Below are 18,575 nucleotides of genomic sequence, written 5' to 3'. Positions count from 1 at the left end.
GATGCAATATCTTCATTAGTCACGAAACAAGCCGCAAATGTAATACATTTTTTATGGTTGTCAACCCGAGTAAATGTCCCCAATATCATATTATACCTGTTTAGTGTAGCATAAAAATAAGTTTTCTGTTGGAACAACATGACTATTGTGTTGGAACAACATAAGTTTTATGTTGGAACAATAGTATATGAAGGGCATAAACCAATAATTTTAAGTCAAAGATTATTATGTAGTACCTATTTGTGCTATATGTGGTGTCAAATGAGACCATATCACCATAAAGAGCGTAGTTTTTTGATAAATACAGGGTCTTCCCATAAAGCTCTACCTAGTCTGTCGTCTTGATCTACTTCAAATTCAAAAAATAATGCACTCCATAACTCTTTTTTTTTTCAAAAGTATCTACGAACATTTGTGCATCTGAATCCTTAATATAGGCTTTCAGGTCTCTCTGTAAGTTTTTAAAATCTATATTGGATGCACCAATATTTTCATATCCTCCATAAAGTTCCTTTGCTTGTCTATAAGTTTTCAGAGGACCAACATTCATCTATTCAATCAGATCAGAACACTTTTTTTAGATGAAATGAACAATATTCTATAACTAAACAGTTTAGTATTTATAATGCATAACTATTATGAAGAAGACGGTTTACCTTTGCATTATTAACTACCATCTTTTTGAGTAGAAGGTTCATCTTCCTGCCCTCTTTTTGATATTGTATACATCCTGGAGTGTAAAGATTATGATTATGTTCTTCTTTAAACTGTGTCACTTCATAGATTCCATTGTCAGAAAGTTTGATAATCATTCTAACACTGCATTCTACACGACTGAGTGTCCTTTTTCTGGTTTTTATGGATGTCGCTTTTTTTCTTTGATATTTGTAACCTTCTTTATTGCATACAAAAAATTGTTCTTTTATAACACTCTGTTTCTTTCTGGATGTTGATACTCTACTATTAAATCCAGCAGCACATGCATATGACTTATAGAACTATTTAGCTTTATCATAATTCTCAAATGTCATTCCAAGAGCAAGTTTTAACTCATTTGAACAAGTAGGCAACCATAATTTTGTTCCATTAGGACTGAGTCTTGTAATTACTTCTGGTGTGTAAGTTACAATTGCAGTAGAAGAGCAACTAGGTGAAAGCAAATCTACAAAACATGTAAGAGAATCGAGATTAGGACAAACATGTGCTTGAAACAAATGGTACATTAAGTCGAAACAAATGGTACATTAAGTCGGAACAAATCATACATTCAGTTGGAACAAATGATATAGTTACATGGAACAAGTCGTTAAATTTGTCACAATTCAAACTACAGCCTTTTTGAATAATTAATGTAAGAAATCTATTATCAAGATAGAGAATAAATTTCGAACAACTACTATTAATGTAAACAGATCTCAATATTTTCAATATATATCAGATTAATTTTGATTTGCAGATATAATTCACTCGGAACAAATCATACATTTATTTGGAACAAACCATACATTCAGTTGGAACAAATGATATAGTTACATGGAACAAGTGGTACAATTTGTCACAATTAATACTACAGTTTTTTTGAATAATTAGTGTAAGAAATCTATTATCAAGACAGAGAATAAATTTAGAACAACTATTATTAGAGTGAATAGATCTCAATATTTTCAATATATATCAGATTAATTTCGACTTCTAGATATAAGCAAAATACCAGAAGATGATGTTGTTCTTTGTGTCATATTGTACTGATTATGGTCTTCAGATTCTATATCTTCGTGTTCGGATTCCATATTTAGTGTGAATACAGATCAGAAATCAACGATAATGGTGAGGACAAGAGAATCGATTAGTAATTGTGAGAGAAGAAAATCGATCGATAATTCAGAGGAGAAGAAAATCGATCGTTAATGGCGAGGAGAAGGAAATCAGAGATTAATGTGAATACAGATTACAAATCGATCGATAATGGTGAGGAGCAGAAAATCGACCAACAATGGTGATAAATGAACTTGATTTCGCGCGTTTTTTGGTCTCAAGAAGGGACGAAGGACGCGTGTTTTTGAATTGATTTTTCTTGCCAAAACTACGTAGTTTTGTTATGTCACACAATAAGCTCATTGCCACACCTATACCCCTTGTCGCACTGGATCTCACCCATATATATATATATATATATATATATCATGTTTCTATCTTTTCTCTCGTTCTCGCCCCTATCTAATTTCAATAAAAAAATATAATTTTAGTATTTTGAATATATTACTTAAAATATTTAAAAATAAAAATATAATATTTTTATTTGTAATAAAATATTTCATTAACAATTGTTAATATTCATATGAATGCTTTACACCACACTAAGGTCCCGTTTGTTTACCGAACAAATATTGGTTAAGAGAAATTTTTTTTATTGAAAAAAATATTTTTTTGGTGTTTGGCTACAACATCGGAAAATGGAAAGAAGTGGTGTGTGTGGCTACTATTTTCAAAGGGTAAGAAGAAGTGAAGTAAGGTTCTAAAAAGCTTACGAATTTTTTTTTACTTTTTTTAAAAAGGTAAAATATTTTCCTCATTTTCTTTATATATTTTTCTATTGACTAACTTAAAATTTTTCATTGACTTATTTTCCTAAGCAAATGAATACCTAAAAATATGAAAATATTTTTCCAATATTTCCCGGCAAACAAACCACACCTCATATTAAAATCTAAATACGAGTTAATAAAATATTGAATTTTATCATCTCGTATTGGGGTTTTAATACCGGTGCCTATAAAATATTCACATTAATATTGACGGTTAGTAGTAAAATATTTTAATGTGTCGCCATCGATGCAAGTGAAGAAAATTTATAAGTGCATAAAAACCTTAAAAACAGTACATTTATAAATAAAGGAGATAAATCTAGTTGTATTTTAATGATTACAATATATATATATTATTGGTGAAGAGTAATTTTCATATAGACTCTTAATGACAGAATAAATTTAATAATTCACGGTTAAATTTAGACTTAGACTTAAATGAATTCTAGGATAGATATTGACCCTAAGATTTATTTTTAATAATCCTAGATCGACAATTTCACAATTTCTTTTTAATTTTGTTATTTTTATTGTTTTACAACTTATTAATGCCGTTTTTTTTGCAATGTTACAAAAATTGGACCAGACCAGCCGGTTCAACCGGTCGAACCGGAAACCGATGAGATTCCCAATTCGAGTTAAACTGGTTTGTTGTATTTGCAACAAACCGAATAAAGCCAAAATCAGACCGAAAACCGATGGTTCAACCGGTAACCGGTGTGATCCCGGTTTGATTTAAAATTAAAAGCATGCGCAGCACATCACGCAGTTTGCACCGCTATGCTCCCTACATCTTCCTTAGTTGTCAAATGCTGTTATTTATAGCACATACTTGGATTGGATTGTTTCAGTATTTCCGATGTGGGACAAAATGTTCACTTGGGAAAATCCTAATTTCGCTCTAATTCACTTTCCTTTTTCTTTTTTTCATAAAATATTATTTCACTTCTTCCTCTTTTACTTGGTCCCATCTCTTTATTTTATTATTTTATTAAACCACCCTTTTTGGCCTTTCTCTATAATTAAAATATTATCTGAATTTATTTCCCTCCATTTTCTAGCTCTCAAATTCTTATTATTCTCTAATATCTATGGTCTATGGTCTATGTTACAAAATGTTTAATTTTAATCTGGAAAAGAGAAGTATGTCATACCATGTCAATGTATTAGATTATATATAATTTATAAAAACAAATTTAAATTAATTATATATATTTTAATATATATAAATATTATTTATTTATTTATTATATCATCCGATTCAACCAATTCGAGTTATCCGGTCCGATCAAGTGACCCATGACCCAGTTATAAATCCGGTTTCATATCCGGTCCGGTTCTGATAACATTGTTTTTTTGGTTAAACCCCCAAGAAAAAGCCCAGTAAAATAGGAAAAAAGCTGAAGCCCAGTCCATTAAATAGGTTCTGAAACCAATAGCCCACGTATCCTTTTCTTTTCTCTTGCGTGACTATAGTCTATAATAATTACATTCCCCTTCACCGCCATAATTAGCTTTCCCGCGCTCTATAACAATTTCAAAAGACGACAAAATAAAATTCTCCTCCACTCCGATCTTTCAAATCAAGAGGAAAGCCCTAATTTTATACCATTCCCGGAAAATGTCTACTTGGCAAATGTTCTCCGATACCGGTACCAACTTCCGGTGGGAAGTCTCAGGCCGCGCCTTTCGTGGAAAACGTGAAGATGCACCAAATGCTGCCGCGATTCAACCTTTTAGCTCCGGAACTCGACTCCCTTCCATGGCGGATCTCTTACTACAAGGTCTCACACTCGCTCACACTATATAGTGGTTATATAAAGAAATATCTACCTGTTTCTACTTAGCTATTTGTGCTATAGGTTGTTCGAAGCTGGCAGAGAACGACAATGAAGATGTTGGGCGAGCTCCAATGTTTCGCACAGGATTAGGGAAATCGGTTGCATTGAAACAATCTTCGATTGCTAGAGCTTTGTCTGTTCTTGGGGATAATGATGATGTTGCTATCAGCTCAGGTGCGTGCTTCTCTCTCTTAATTGCTTGCTATGCTAATTTTTCTTTATTCTCTCTCAATTTGACGCAGTTGATTAGCCTTGAACTTCTAATTTTTTCTGCCTAAATAAAAATATAGCTTATTTGCAGGACGTCTTTATTGTTTATTGCTGCCTTTGCTTTTAATTATTGAGACCTTAGGAAATTTGCAATGAAAATTGCCAAGAATGCCCCTAGGATGCGATGGGAGAAAGTAGTCTACGGGCCAATCGTTTCCTCTGGATATGAAAATGGAACGTGATCACCTTGATAGAATTCCTTCTTTTTTTCCTGGTTTGACACTGATGGGATCCAAATTCTTAACAATTTGTACTTGTATAACTTGAATTATGAAAAAATGGCATATAATTAGTGTAATTTTATATTTGCAATTAAGTTATACTTAATTATCTACAAAGCTGAATCTGGAATTGGAATCTTTGAGTTTGAGAAGTCCATTTCCATTAAGGTTGTATTTCTAATAAAAAATGCAGCATGTCTTTTTCCTGAGAATATGCAGCCTGCAATTAATGGAGCTGGACAGTTTGCAAATTACAGGTCGATTTGTTTCCTTTTCTGAACTAGAATACTGCAAATATAAGATGTGGTTGCTGTATTTTTTTTCTTCTCAGTTCTCTTCTGTCTTCCAATGGTTCTTTTTCTAGTTCTTAGTTGTATATACTCGGTCACATTACATTGCAAACATTTAATTTACTCTTTATTGTTTTACATAGCTTTAAGTTGTTTGACAGGTGAAAATCGTGCTACAGACAATGTGAGTGGGGTAACCAACTCCCTTTTCTGTACCGGGTCTGGGAAATCAGTTATTGTATCTTCTTCTGGTCTTGTTAGAGCGAAGACATTGCTGGGGTTGAAGGAAAGCAATAGTGTCTTGGGTAATCAAGCCTTTAACCATCCTAGGAATTTGTTGGATTCAAGTGACGGGGGGCAGGATTTTTTACATTTGCGGGTCCCAGAGGACATGACAAATAGTGAAATGGGCGATGCTGTTTCAGTTTCAGGGCAATTTATAAATTTTAAGCCTAGTTTAGAGGGAAGCAACTTATCAAATATCGTCAATCCGAATGCTTTCCAATCCGAAATACAAAATTCCACTTCAATACTGCCTCCAATTAAATTCCAGACGGCGGGTGGAAGATCCTTATCTGTTTCTAGTGATGCATTGGAACGTGCAAAGAGCCTTCTTGGTGGCCCAGATGTAGGAAGTTTCTTAAACGAGGAGGATAGAGTTGACACATCCCTTTCCGTTTTCAATGTAAATAAATCCAATGATACTTCATCCCACAAGGCAGCAAATTTTCGCTCTTTTACTTATCCTGGTGCTGCAAAGAGCAAGCACATCTCAAAGAGTTTCGTACCCCCTCTTAGATCAACTGGAAACCAAAACGACTCATCCTTAAATTCAGAAAATATTATTTCGGGAGTTGATTTGATCAACAAATTTGATGCAGTCGATGATGACAAGATTTGCGGGTTGAATAGTACTGTACTCTCTAAAAAGAGGTCCTTAAGCTATGGGCCTTGTCACCGTGATATAGTAGAAGATTATTCCTTGGGAAATGGCATGGATTCTAGTAGGAGTCCTCTTCCAAGGTCATCTTGTGGGCCCTTGGTTGACATTTCAAACACTATCGGGGCACACACACATACAAATCAAAGACAGTCTAATAGTGAAAGAAAGAGGTTTGGAAGGGGAGCTTCTATTTCTTCATTCAAGAAACCACGCACTTCCAAATTTACCACCCCTTTGAAGAGGAATCTCTCTTATACTCCCAGTGGTAACTTTTCTACTGCTTTTGAAGTGTTTCCTTTCCCTGTTTTTGTGTTAAGCCTTCAACAGTTTATAATCCTTGTGAAAGGTTCATTTTGGAGCAGGTCTATATTCACCATCTGAAAGTCACTGCTGTAGGAGAAAAATTTCCACTAGATATCCTTTTCCGATTCATAGAATATATATCAAAGAATATTTTCAAGTGCCTTCTATAGACAGAAGCATGGTACGCAGACTTGAAAACTTGTATGTAGATTTTCCATGTTGGTATTGAATCTTACAACTGAAACGTTTTTATCTTTAGCTGGATCATATGAACGATTCCAGATGCATCAAATCAGATTCTGCAGAGAAGTACACATTTTATGATGAATCTGGTTGGAACTGTATTGGAGCAAGTGCTTTATATGATATGTTGGTTCAGTCAGGAGCTTCTGTGCAATATGCTTCTAAAGAGTAATTTTTCATCATTGATATTCTATCCTTTTCTGCATTTCCTTGGTGTAGATCTGTGATTCATAACTTTCTGGTTTGCTGATGAACTTTGCTAATACATGTGAAGTTGTTTATGGTTTTATGTTATTGAATTTTGTGTGTGCACGATGGAATAATGATGAATAAATGATAAATCCGCTTGGAGTTTTCTTTACTTGTGTCTCCTATTTATGATTGATTTTCTAATCTTCTGTATTGGTGCAAAGTTTGAAATAGATGTTACGTTCTGAAACTTCAATTCTATTTCATGGTGGTTTACTGTAAAATATTTGTTTTATATATAAGAGATAATAGATGTTTTTGTGGTGCTAACACACTAATAGTGTTGTATTTCCTTCCCATTTGTCAAGGTGGGTCACAAATCACTACAAATGGATAGTTTGGAAACTTTCATGCTATGAGAGATTGAAATCTCACACAAGGTTTTTGACTGTCTCCAATGTGCTTGAGGAATTGAAGTATAGGTATTTGACGTCTTTTAAGTTACAAATTTACTTCTAATCTACCTGAAAATGATGACAATAGTAATTTCATAGATATGAAAGAGAAGTAAATCATGGCCACAGTTCCGCAATAAAGAGAATTTCCGAAGGTGATGCACAAGCTTCTTCAATGTTGATCCTATGCATTTCTGGAATCCGCATTAGCTATGAACCGAAGACTGAGACTCTGCCATTAAATGAGAGTGGAAACAATAGTACTGGAAAAGTGGAACTAACTGATGGCTGGTAAGAATTTGCCAAATCTAATACTCTCTGTAAGTGTAATGTTCTAATTAAGTCTGAAGTTGCATCTTTGGTTCACAGGTATTCTATAGATGCTATTTTAGATGTACCTCTCTCAAAGCAACTTGCTGCTGGAAAACTGTTTGTGGGACAAAAACTTCGAGTGAGATATTTGCTCCTGTGCTCTTCATTTCTGTTGTATGATCGGAACATTTTGGACAATTTCTGTGTTGCTTTACGATTTGAATTTTGTACTGTGAAGATATGGGGAGCTGGATTGTGTGGCTGGGTTGGCCCTGTTTCACCCCTGGAAGTTCTTGTAAGCTTTTGCTGTCCGCATGTAGTTGAATTGTTGGGACCTTTACTTTCTATCATCACTAAGGTTTCTCGGGTTTTGGCTTGATATCAGGCATCAAGGACAATTACTCTGTTGTTGCATATAAATGGAACCTACAGAGCTCATTGGGCTGATCGATTAGGATTTTGTAAGCAGAATTTCAATTATCCAAATTGCTTTATTTCATTCAACATGCACCAATATGTCATTTATATTTTCTCTACTCGTCTCCTTATGTATGGTTTATAATTACTTTCTGCAGGTAAGGGTGCTGGTCCTCCTTTGGCATTTAGGTGCATCAAGAGTAATGGAGGTTATGTTCCTAGGACATTAATTGGAGTTACGCGATTATACCCAGTTTTGTACAAGGAGAAGTAATATGAAGCTCTTCCTGTTTTCCTATTCCACTGAAGTGCTAATCATGCTCAGTTGGTAAAAAAATTTCTTATTTTCTGTAGATTAAGTAATGGTGGATCTATTGTGAGATCGGAGAGAATGGAGGCTAAAGCAATCCAATTCTACAACCAGAGGTGACTTCTGGACTAGTCAAATGCAATTTGCTTTATCTTTTTGCCCCTAAAATCATTTGATCCTTCTGAGACGCAAACTAGTAATCCTTTCCATTTTTATAGGTTAAAAATGAAGATTGTTCGATTGCATAGTGCATCAATGCTATATCTTTTTTCTAAATTTTGCATTGCTGTCTTAGAGTATTGTAAAGAAATATATTAATTAAAATGGGCCCATGGAAAATGCATAGGTGAGAAGCATGCACATGATGCTCGATTAACAAGTATGGTTTAGAGTTAATCAGATTTGATGAAGTGAGAGCACCGGTACAATCTATACTGTGAACCTTTTCATTAGTTCGTTACCACCACCAATAGGTGAGCAATAATTATGGGCTAATTTCAAAGGGAAGCTGGTTGTTATTGATTTACTAAAACACTGATGGTGTGTATCCTTTGGTGGTTCATATTTGGAAAGTAATAGATAGTATGATGTCACAGTTATTAGTTTAATTAAGAGAAATTATTTAGGTATTACATTAGGTGGTTAATTGAGTTTTTTTTTTTTGAACTGAGGTGGTTAATTGAGTTATTATTTGCTTGTTATTGCTTTAAATAGTTGTTATTTAGGAATATTTTACAGCTGTACCAGTTGTACTATTCACAGCTGTAGGAATTTGTAACTGCTGCACATCAGCAGTAGCTTTGCCTAAGATTTATCAGAATATTATCCCTATTTCTTCTCCTCCCTACTCTCTCTTCTATCTTATTCTTCTCTTCCCCTTACTTCTATTTCTGCCTTAATCCTCTACACTCAGAATTCCTAATCCTGACATTGGTATCAAAGATTTCCTTCCACCAGCGCGATGGGAACTACTTTGCAAGGAGCAACAAAACCTCGTTGCACTGTTTCTAAGGAGCAACAAAACTCTCTTGAATGAGTCAACAAATCCCTCGTATCCTTAGCTCAACTGATTCTAGAAAAGCAAGGAGTTTCAAATCCTTCTTTTGTTGCCTCCCAGCTGTTTGATGTAATGCATGAGAACATAGAAGAGGAAACCTTGCAAACCACATTCCAGCTGTTCGATGAAATGCCTAAAAGGAAGATTGAGCTAACAAATCCCTATGAAACACCGAAAGGAAGATGGAGCTAACAAAATCCTATGTGCAGGGGAACACCTAAGATGTGCTGGAGCTTCCTTGCCTAAGGAAGCAGACCACTGCTATAATTGTCATACAATGTCATCTTGAAGCTCTAAAGCATCAAATGGAGAAGGTAAGCCCATAGTTTAAAAAGGCGATCGCCTCAGGCGAGAGGCGATCATTCTGGAAGGCGGCTTACCTGCAAGAGGCGATAGCTTCTTGCAGGTGAGGCGTTAAGTCAGCCTTTTCTTAAAAAAAAAAAAACCCTAATTTATATTAAAACCAAAAAGACAACAGAACAGCCCGATAAAATTAAAGAGACAGACACCCCCCAAAAACTCCAACGGCTCTCTCTTCTTCTCCTCCACCACCGATTCTTCTCCACCACCACCAAGTTTCTGCTTCCCACAGCTTCCTCGTAGAATTTTATCTGACTTGTGATTGTAACTTGAGCAGACAAATTAGGTTCTAAGGTGTTTCTATACAATCAAGTAAACCTTTTTGGACAACTTTATTGGAGGAGAAACTGGGGTTATAAAATAAAGATGGGTTAAGATAACGTACAGTTGCATAAAGAGGACTATGGAACTCCTCTTGCCAAACATGATCAATAATCTTCAAGTACGCTAGGTAGATGCTTGATATTATGCTATTTTGATTTAAGAATTAGCACTTTATTATTAGACTTTAAGTTATTTTGGTTTACAAGTTTAGAAATTAAACTATCCTTAAGTACTAGTAGTTTTTATTGAGTTAATTTAATTTTATTTGATTTTCTAATTTTTTGTCGCCTCACGTGCGAGAGGCCGTCGCCTCGCCTCAAGGCGATATTTTGCCCTTGTCGCCTTGACTCGCCTTTCGCTTTTTAAAACTATGGGTAAGCCCCTCCATTACCGAGTCTTACTCTCTACCATGTTCCATCATTGATTTAAACCCTGAACCCCAATCTGCTGTTATATCTTACACCCCCAAGCAATCTTAAACCTAACCCAACTTTTAGATCCCCATTAGTTACTGCATCTTGGACCCAAAACACCCCAAACACACATGATTTTGATCTGTTTAGGATTCAAGAGAATCTTGTGAACCAAATTTCGTACAAACAGAAGATTGAATGTAGGCATTTGATGCATTGTGCTCTTGAAGACCCTATTCTTGGGGATACTTTTACCTACAAAGATACTAGCCCCAACAAGCTGAAGTTGGGGGATGGTGTTTATTGGACAGAGAAAGGGAAGCCTTCGAATGTAGTGAAGCTTCGAATGGAGAAGCCAAGCCACCTGGCAGATTTGATGAACTATCATATGACTCTGGTCCAAATGGGAACAGATCAATTGATGATGGTGATCTGCAAACTATAAATCTTTATGTTGGAAATATTCTTCTAAGGACATTTGGAAGATGCGAGCCTATTCTCAGGGTGAAGATAAAGGGACCTATTGCTGGGTTTCTTGTTGTTGTCAAGCATAACATATGCATGTCGGATATGCCCTCTACCGGTGGTTCAAGGTTTTTGGAGAATTATCGGGCGCCGTTCTATGCTAGATCGGTGAAGAGATTAAAGGAGAAGGATGCTATTGTGATTGGGAAGACTAATCTCGATGAATTTGGTATGGGGCGTACCACTAGAGGTTCTACATTTCTGGTTACCTCAAAACCTTGGGATTTATCTAGAGTTCCAGGAGGGTCATCAGGGCAATCTGCTGCAGCTGTTCCTGCTAGGCAATGTGTGGTTTTACTTGGAAGTTATACTGGTGGAAGTGTAAGACAACCCGTGCCAATTTGTGGTGTTGTTAGTTTGAAGCCAACCTATAGCCGCATCTCAAGATTTGTGCTCTTGGCTTATGTGTCTTCTCTTGATGTTATTGGATGCCTTGTTAAATCAGTTGTTGATAGTGGGATCCTTCTTCATGCAATATCTGATTATGATATGTGCGATGCCACCAGCAATGTGAGAGCGTTCTTCATTTCATATCTCAATTAGCTTCCTTCCATCTTGTCGAATCCAGACTGCAGAAGCGGTTGAAGGTTGGTCTTATTCGAGAAACTTTTGATGACGACGTAGATTATGGAGTAAAATCTGCAATTAGTAATGCTGCTGCACACCTAGCAGTCTTAGGGTCCACTGTGACAGAGGTATTAATAAAAGTAGTTGAAAATCATATGTCCCAAGTAACAGTTGTAGATGAAATAGGCACAAAAATTGAAGCAATGGCTACAAGTACAATTGCAGAAATTGGATAGTGAATCATTCTTTAGGAATGTTTGTTGGAGGAATACAAAGCCTGACACTAAGGGATGAAGAAGCAAAGCACAGAGGAGTCCACAAAACAGTGTTGGGAAGGAAGATTAATGAAGATGGATCACCTTATGAGGGACAGGGTGCTAATTATGGCAGCATGCTATTAATTTCAATTGAGGAATTAGCGAAGGATAAGTTGCTGCCAGAGAATGAGTTTACAAATCCAATAGTCTCTGACTGTGTAAATGATTCTGCTGTTGTTGGGCTTAAGGACCCCTTGATAGTTAAGATTGCTTTGTTAATGTCTGTAAACGAGGTTGAAGGGACATTTCCTAATGGAGTCAAGCTGATTCCAGTTCATAAAGCTACTACCAACGAAAATGTGAACTTAGAGCAGCTTTCTCTGATTATCAAGCAACCTACATGGGTCCAACTGAATTACTTGCAGCCCCACATTATGGGCACTTGCTTAAATTGCTAGCGACTATGAAGGATGACCAGTTAGAGCCTTCAATTGCATTGTTAACAAGGTCAATATTGAAACAAGTGCAAATTAAGGATCTTCAAAATGGGCATATCTCCATGGTCATTGGAACTACAATTTAATATATGACAGTGTAAAATTATCTGCTTTACATATAACAGTGGTGGATGAGCAGCGCCTCTTGGGTATAATCCAGAGTGGAAGGTTTAACAGTAATTTATATTACAATTCTGTAAGTAGAATTGCAGCAGCCATTATTGATGGGTCTTCAAAAGGCGATGACAATATGGGCATTATGAGCACAAGGGCTAAGCAATTGCTACAAAGCATTTCAGAAAAGAAGGAAAGGAACGTGAACTCGGCCGAAAACTCATAGGAAATGCCACAAATAGTTGAACTTTTTAAGGATCAAATTAATTTGGCTGAAGTCAAGTTCCCACTAGGAAATTTTAAGACTTTCAAGGAGTTCTTCATACAGGAGTTAACGCTCGGTGCGAGACCACTTGCTTTCATAGTACATGATGAAGTTGTTGTCTGTGCATGTCATTATTGTCTAATGGAATTTGAAAATGTCGAAGATAGTGCAAGATTCCGGATCAAAGGCTGGAAATTTTCTACTAGAGCCCTGCAGGGAAAGGAAACAAGCTCTACCATTTGTGTTGATGGATATTTAGTCATATTTCTATTGGCACCACAGGATTATAATCGATTTCATTCTCCAATTTCTGGAACCATAGTGCAATTTGGAGATGTGCCTGGATATTTACGCACAGTCAATTCTATAGATGTCAATAGTGAGTACTGCACTGTTTCCACAGAGAACAAGCTGATTTCTGTTGGTACATTGGCTGCAACTATTATAACTTCTGCACTTTACCTACTTTCTATGGTAGTTTTTGAAGCTGTTGCAATCACAGATAAGTTAACATGTGACGATTTTTAAGGCAGAGAGACGGTAACAATTCTGGTGGCAGTTCTCTGTTTTTTTCTACATTCTTGGGGACAAGAATGCTCTAAAGGAGGGATGTCACGATCATTAGTTTAATTAAGAGGAATTATTTAGGTATTACATTAGGTGGTTAATTGAGTTATTATTTGCTTGTTATTGCTTTAAATAGTTGTTATTTAGGAATATTTTACAGCTGTACCGGCTGTACTATTCACAGCTTTATGAATTTGTAACTGCTGCCACATCAGCAGTAGCTTTGCCTATTTAGAGTCTCTCTTTTGTAAGTTTAGATTTATCAGAATATTATCAATGAAGTTTATCTTCTTCCTTCCTATTTCTTCTCCTCCCTACTCTCTTCTTCCCTAATTCTCTGTGTCTCTCTTCTATCTTATTCTTCTCTTCCCCTTACTTCTATTTCTGCCTTAATCCTCTACAGTCAGAATTCCTAATCCTGAGATATGATAGAAAAAAATAAATTTCTTTCTATCATACTATGGGTTCTCATAGAATACTGCTAATTCTAGTCCACTTATTTCGTCTAAGACACAAACTAGTAATCCTTTTCATTTTATTTCTTCAATCATTGATATTAATAAGAACTAAGAAGTCAGATGTGTATCCATATACATTATAATTTTGAAACAATGTCTTCATCTTAATGCTTTCTTGCTGCAGGCGATGTGCTGTTATAGAAGGCATTGTTTCTGATTTCCAAAGAGGCATGAAAGCTTCATATATCTATAATGACACCGATAGTGAAGAGGGAGCTAAAATATTGAAGATACTTGAGACAGCAGCAGAACCAGAAGTTATAATGGCAGAAATGAGTCCAGAGCAACTAACTTCGTTTGCCTCATACCAAGCAAAACTAGAGGTTATTTGCGGATTCTGTGCTCAAGGATTGATCAGTCTAAATCTCTATGTTGAATTGATTGTAACTGTAGAAATACATGTTCTCAGGCAACAAAGCAATTGGACATGGAGAAAGCAGTTAAGAAAGCTTTGCAAGAAGCTTGCTTGGAGGAGAGAGAAGTGACTCCATTTATGAGGGTTAGAGTTGTTGGATTATGTAATTATCAAGGAAAGGATATTCCTACTAAAGAAGGCTTGATAACAATTTGGAGCCCAACTGAGAAGCAGGTGAAGCCAAGTGTGTGGTGGCCTTGTTTCTTTTGTGTGGATATATCAAAAATTCACAAGTACTTGCTTTATGACTAGCTAACTGAACTAATCATTCTACCCTTTCTTGCTCTGGCTGTCTTATTTCTGTCTCTGCTTATTGATACTTATTCTAGTTTCCACTCTACTGGGATTGCTTAATTCACGTTTTGGTTTACAGAAAAGTGAGCTGGTTGAGGGACAGGCATATGCTATAGCAGGACTGTTACCTGTGAACTCCGACTCTAATACACTCTACTTGCAAGCAAGAGGATCCACAATGAAATTGAAACCCTTAGTTCCTCTAGAAATCCAACACTTTCAGTGAGTCTCTGATTGCTACATCAGTTATGTCTAACAACTGAATCTAGCTAAATGTTGTCTTTTTATAGGCCCTTTTTCAGTCCTCGAGTACCAGTTCTACTACCAAATTTGGGAGAAGTTCCTCTTTCCAGGTGAATCATATGACAGTTTTTGTAATCATTGCCTGGGTTATCTTATCAAGAAAAACTCAACGCCATGCAAACTTGCTATAATTTCATACTTGCTCTTTTGGTCATGCAGTGAATTTGATACTGCAGCATATGTTATATATGTGGGGGAGGTTTGTACGACAACTCAATGGAAGAAACAGTGGGTGTTTGTAACGGATGGCTCCTTTTCTACCTTAAAATGGGAAGAAATATCAGATTCTTTACTTGCTATCAGCTTCTGCTCACCATTAACAGATGAGGATTCATTCACACCAATCAACTTTAATCTTGCAGGATCTATAGTGAGTGCATCGAGTTCCTTTTGCAATCAAATTTCATAACACTCTAATCTGTTAAAAGTAAGATGGGTTGTTCTCAACAAAAATTGCACATGGGGTATAAATTAACCAGGACAATCTACTATCAGAATGGAACTATTCATTGTGACAAATTTTCTTAGGAACTATATTTTGCTTAATTTCTTTTGACAAATCCATTTTCGGTAGATGGATTACTGAAGTCTTTTTCTATTGTTTATGGCTACTTCTCGAAGATGATCTTGTATTGATCATTAGATTTTAACTTATTTACATGAAGCAATCAGCATCTTTCTGAAAATTAAACCAAATGCTGAGGTTCTGTCAATCTGTTTTTGAGTATTTTCAGTGTCGGTGAATAAGTATGGTCCCTTCCTTCACTTGCAACCCGTATCTGTTACCTTGGAAATGGACTGACTTGCCTTTGTAATTGTTTGCTTTACTGTTCCTCCATGTATGACCATTGCAGGTTGGGTTCTTCAATCTTATTAAAAAAGCAAAGGACCGAATGAATCATCTTTGGATAGCAGAAGCAACAGAAAATTCGGTTTACTCATTAAGTTTTGATTCGCCAAATTGTTTGCATCTCAGAACTTGTGCTGCCTCTGTTCAAAGCTGGGCAAAGAGCTCTAGCTTGGTACATAATATTTAAGATCCACCTTTTGTTGGGTTCGATTGTTGTAAAGATGAACTTTAATTACTGACTGCATTTCTTGTTTAACTTAATGCAGATGATTGATAAACTGAAGGAGAAAGTGCTTTATATGGTTGGCGATATAAAGGCTAGAAGTTGAATTGCCTATTTGACTTGCAATAAATCTTCATGGGAATCTAAGTTGTCAATAACCTGATCAGTGAGTATTACTCTCTTCATCTAGGCTGCACCAGCAGGATTTGATTTTATATATACCAGTCCAGTGTGATAATATTGCTTTTGGCCACCTGGTTGAATTCAGATTCGGTGGCGGACGTTGAGCTCTCCTAAACTGAAGAAAGAAAAAAGTGTGGTGATTATAATTTATAGTTGAATTATATGATTATATGAACATTTGTGCACTATGTCCAAGTTGTAACTCTTTGGTTTGATGAACTCAAAACGTTTAGACAGCTGGTGTAATGTCCTAAAGCTGTTGAAAATGTGGTCTCAAATGTATTATATGCGACTGTTTTTGATCATTAAGTGTTAATTGATGAGATGCAGAAAAAAAGGGGTAGATAGTAGATGGAAGCAGTTAGTAACATGCAAATTGATTCAAATCCCTGATGACCTTTCAACATATTTATCGGTAGGAAACTGGTTTATGAGTATCATCATCTGTCAATATTATGATTTGTATATACTTTGAAGGTGAGACATTCTCCTTGCAGGAAGAATTATGCAGATAATGCTATTCCCAAGCTGAAGGCAAATTTGTAAGAGGTTCATTTGGAGTATGGCTGCAATTTAGTGAATCGGAGGGGGTAAATGATGAAGAGCTAAGTAATGAAACTGGAGCAGTAACAAGCGAATTCCCCATATATTAAATTGTTAAATTCTTTTGAAAGCTGATAATTGGTCATAACATTTGCAGATTTTGTACAGGGTGTGTATTTCTCCATTGCTTTTTTTCACCTGAACTCTTCTCCTGAACACTATTACAGTTGACAATAAGTGCCTGAATGAAGAAAAATCTAGTTGGAAGTAATAACCTGGGCAATCATAGAATTAATAAATATGCAAGGAACAATACTAAATATACACTTGTTTCTTGCCCTCCTCAAGTCCAAATATGGTAAACAATGCACAATAAATCAATGGTTCTTCTCCATCTAGTAAAAGAATCTGGAATTTTACATCTTTTAACATCCTGTGCAACACAAACAGGAGGAGACTTATCTTCGAGATTGTCATTCAACACAAAGTATCTTACTGTCTACCAAGCTCTAGGATTAGGTAAGCCCAACCGAAATGACCCCATGTATCTGTAACCTTGGATTTTCTTTTTTTGGAAACGAATCTTTTACCAATTTGATAAACAAAAAAGACTTGGTTTTGCCAACATAGCCAAGTTAAAAGCATCAAAATACCTCTCCATAAAACTTGCTCTTGCAAAGATTCTCCCATTTTTGCCAATGAATTGTCCCATTATCCCCTTGCTTCTAGCCCCACCAAAAGTTGCTTAAAATGGAATTAATTACAGTACATAAATGCGCATCATCCCACCCAAGAAGCTCTTAGCAAGTGAATCAGAACACAGAGGAGATATTTCCTAAGAGAAGAAAGGATTTTTGGCAAGATTCCAGGTATGCCACAATATATGCCAACATTTCCAACTCCAGGGCTCACATAAAACTTGTATTGAACAACGCAGGTTGGCCCAAGACTCTTTTAAAGACGCAATATCCCAATGCCAACATCTTTGTTCTACACAGGAGTTTGTTTGTTTGTTGATTTATTTATTTTTATTTTTTCTATTTATATGCCTAGACCTCCTTGTTTCTTAGAAGAACAAACCTTATCCATGTCACCAAGACTCCTAAAACATCACTCTTCCCTTTCCAGAGATAATGTCCGGAGTCCGCAATGAGGAATATAAGAAGATGATAGGAATTAAGAGAGAGAAAGAAACGATGCAATACAATATCATAAATAAATGCTTAACTACTACAAAGTAATTGTGGTGAAGCTCTTAGCCTGTTGGTTGAAAGATTACCTATGGTCCTAGAGGTCATGGGTTCGAATCACATGGGCTAGGGTGGGTTGAGGGTTTTCTTTTTAGTCCCTTAAGTTTCTTTCTTTTATGTTGGTATGCGACAAGCATTCTTGTCCCAGGAATAATATCAATGGTAGACACACCTTCCCAATTCTTTTATGTTGGTATGCGACAAGCATTCTTGTCCCAGGAATAATATCAATGGTAGACACACCTTCTCAATGAATTAGTAGTTCAGAAATTTCCTTTCATGCAAGTCAGTACAATACTCAGAGATCTAGAAAGTAAAGTAAAACGTAGAGGCTAGAGTTTTAACCAAACCTCTGTAATCTCCCTGCTCACTATTTATATAGACAATGTAGCCTTTTTGTCACTGTATTCTGGTAGAGCCTTTACACGTGTCAAATTGTTAGTGGGACATTTGTTCTTTCTCAAAACAAACCTTTATGCATAAGGGCACCTTAATATTTTGAGTAAGGCAGACGCGACCACCTCCTACCGGGTCCTTCTTGAATTACATCAAAGGATGATTTTCTGCTTTTGTAGGAACACATTTGACCGACTCTCTTGGGAGCCGCCTTATGAGCCTTAAGTCCAAGCCCAATAGCGATTTTTTTTATATTAGGCTATTATCAATAGCAT

At 36.0% G+C, this 18,575-nt stretch overlaps 1 protein-coding gene across 3 annotated transcripts; it reads left to right on the top strand.

Moving 5' to 3' along the window:
• The first annotated feature begins 4,104 nt into the window (after nucleotides 1-4,104).
• Nucleotides 4,105-16,838, top strand: LOC136205532 (protein BREAST CANCER SUSCEPTIBILITY 2 homolog B). 3 transcript variants are annotated; one of them, XM_065996173.1, is made up of 22 exons: nucleotides 4,105-4,369; nucleotides 4,448-4,600; nucleotides 5,369-6,415; nucleotides 6,513-6,634; nucleotides 6,713-6,864; nucleotides 7,254-7,367; nucleotides 7,440-7,631; nucleotides 7,710-7,791; nucleotides 7,891-7,947; nucleotides 8,038-8,113; nucleotides 8,228-8,339; nucleotides 8,424-8,495; nucleotides 13,968-14,166; nucleotides 14,253-14,432; nucleotides 14,632-14,774; nucleotides 14,843-14,905; nucleotides 15,015-15,225; nucleotides 15,710-15,877; nucleotides 15,972-16,094; nucleotides 16,197-16,242; nucleotides 16,442-16,526; nucleotides 16,609-16,838. In XM_065996173.1, the coding sequence occupies exons 1-19, from the start codon at nucleotides 4,207-4,209 to the stop codon at nucleotides 16,032-16,034; spliced, it is 3,369 nt and encodes a 1,122-aa protein (XP_065852245.1). In that variant the 5' UTR covers nucleotides 4,105-4,206; the 3' UTR covers nucleotides 16,035-16,094; nucleotides 16,197-16,242; nucleotides 16,442-16,526; nucleotides 16,609-16,838. The 3 variants fall into 3 exon arrangements, with proteins under 3 accessions (XP_065852245.1, XP_065852246.1, XP_065852244.1); XM_065996174.1 differs by lacking the exon at nucleotides 16,197-16,242; XM_065996172.1 differs by having other exon boundaries at nucleotides 16,197-16,526.
• Nucleotides 16,839-18,575: the final 1,737 nt, after the last annotated feature.

Source organism: Euphorbia lathyris, chromosome 9 (genome assembly GCF_963576675.1).
Source record: "Euphorbia lathyris chromosome 9, ddEupLath1.1, whole genome shotgun sequence".
In the NCBI taxonomy this organism is placed as follows: domain Eukaryota; kingdom Viridiplantae; phylum Streptophyta; class Magnoliopsida; order Malpighiales; family Euphorbiaceae; genus Euphorbia; species Euphorbia lathyris.
This window is presented reverse-complemented; position numbering and strand designations above follow the sequence as displayed.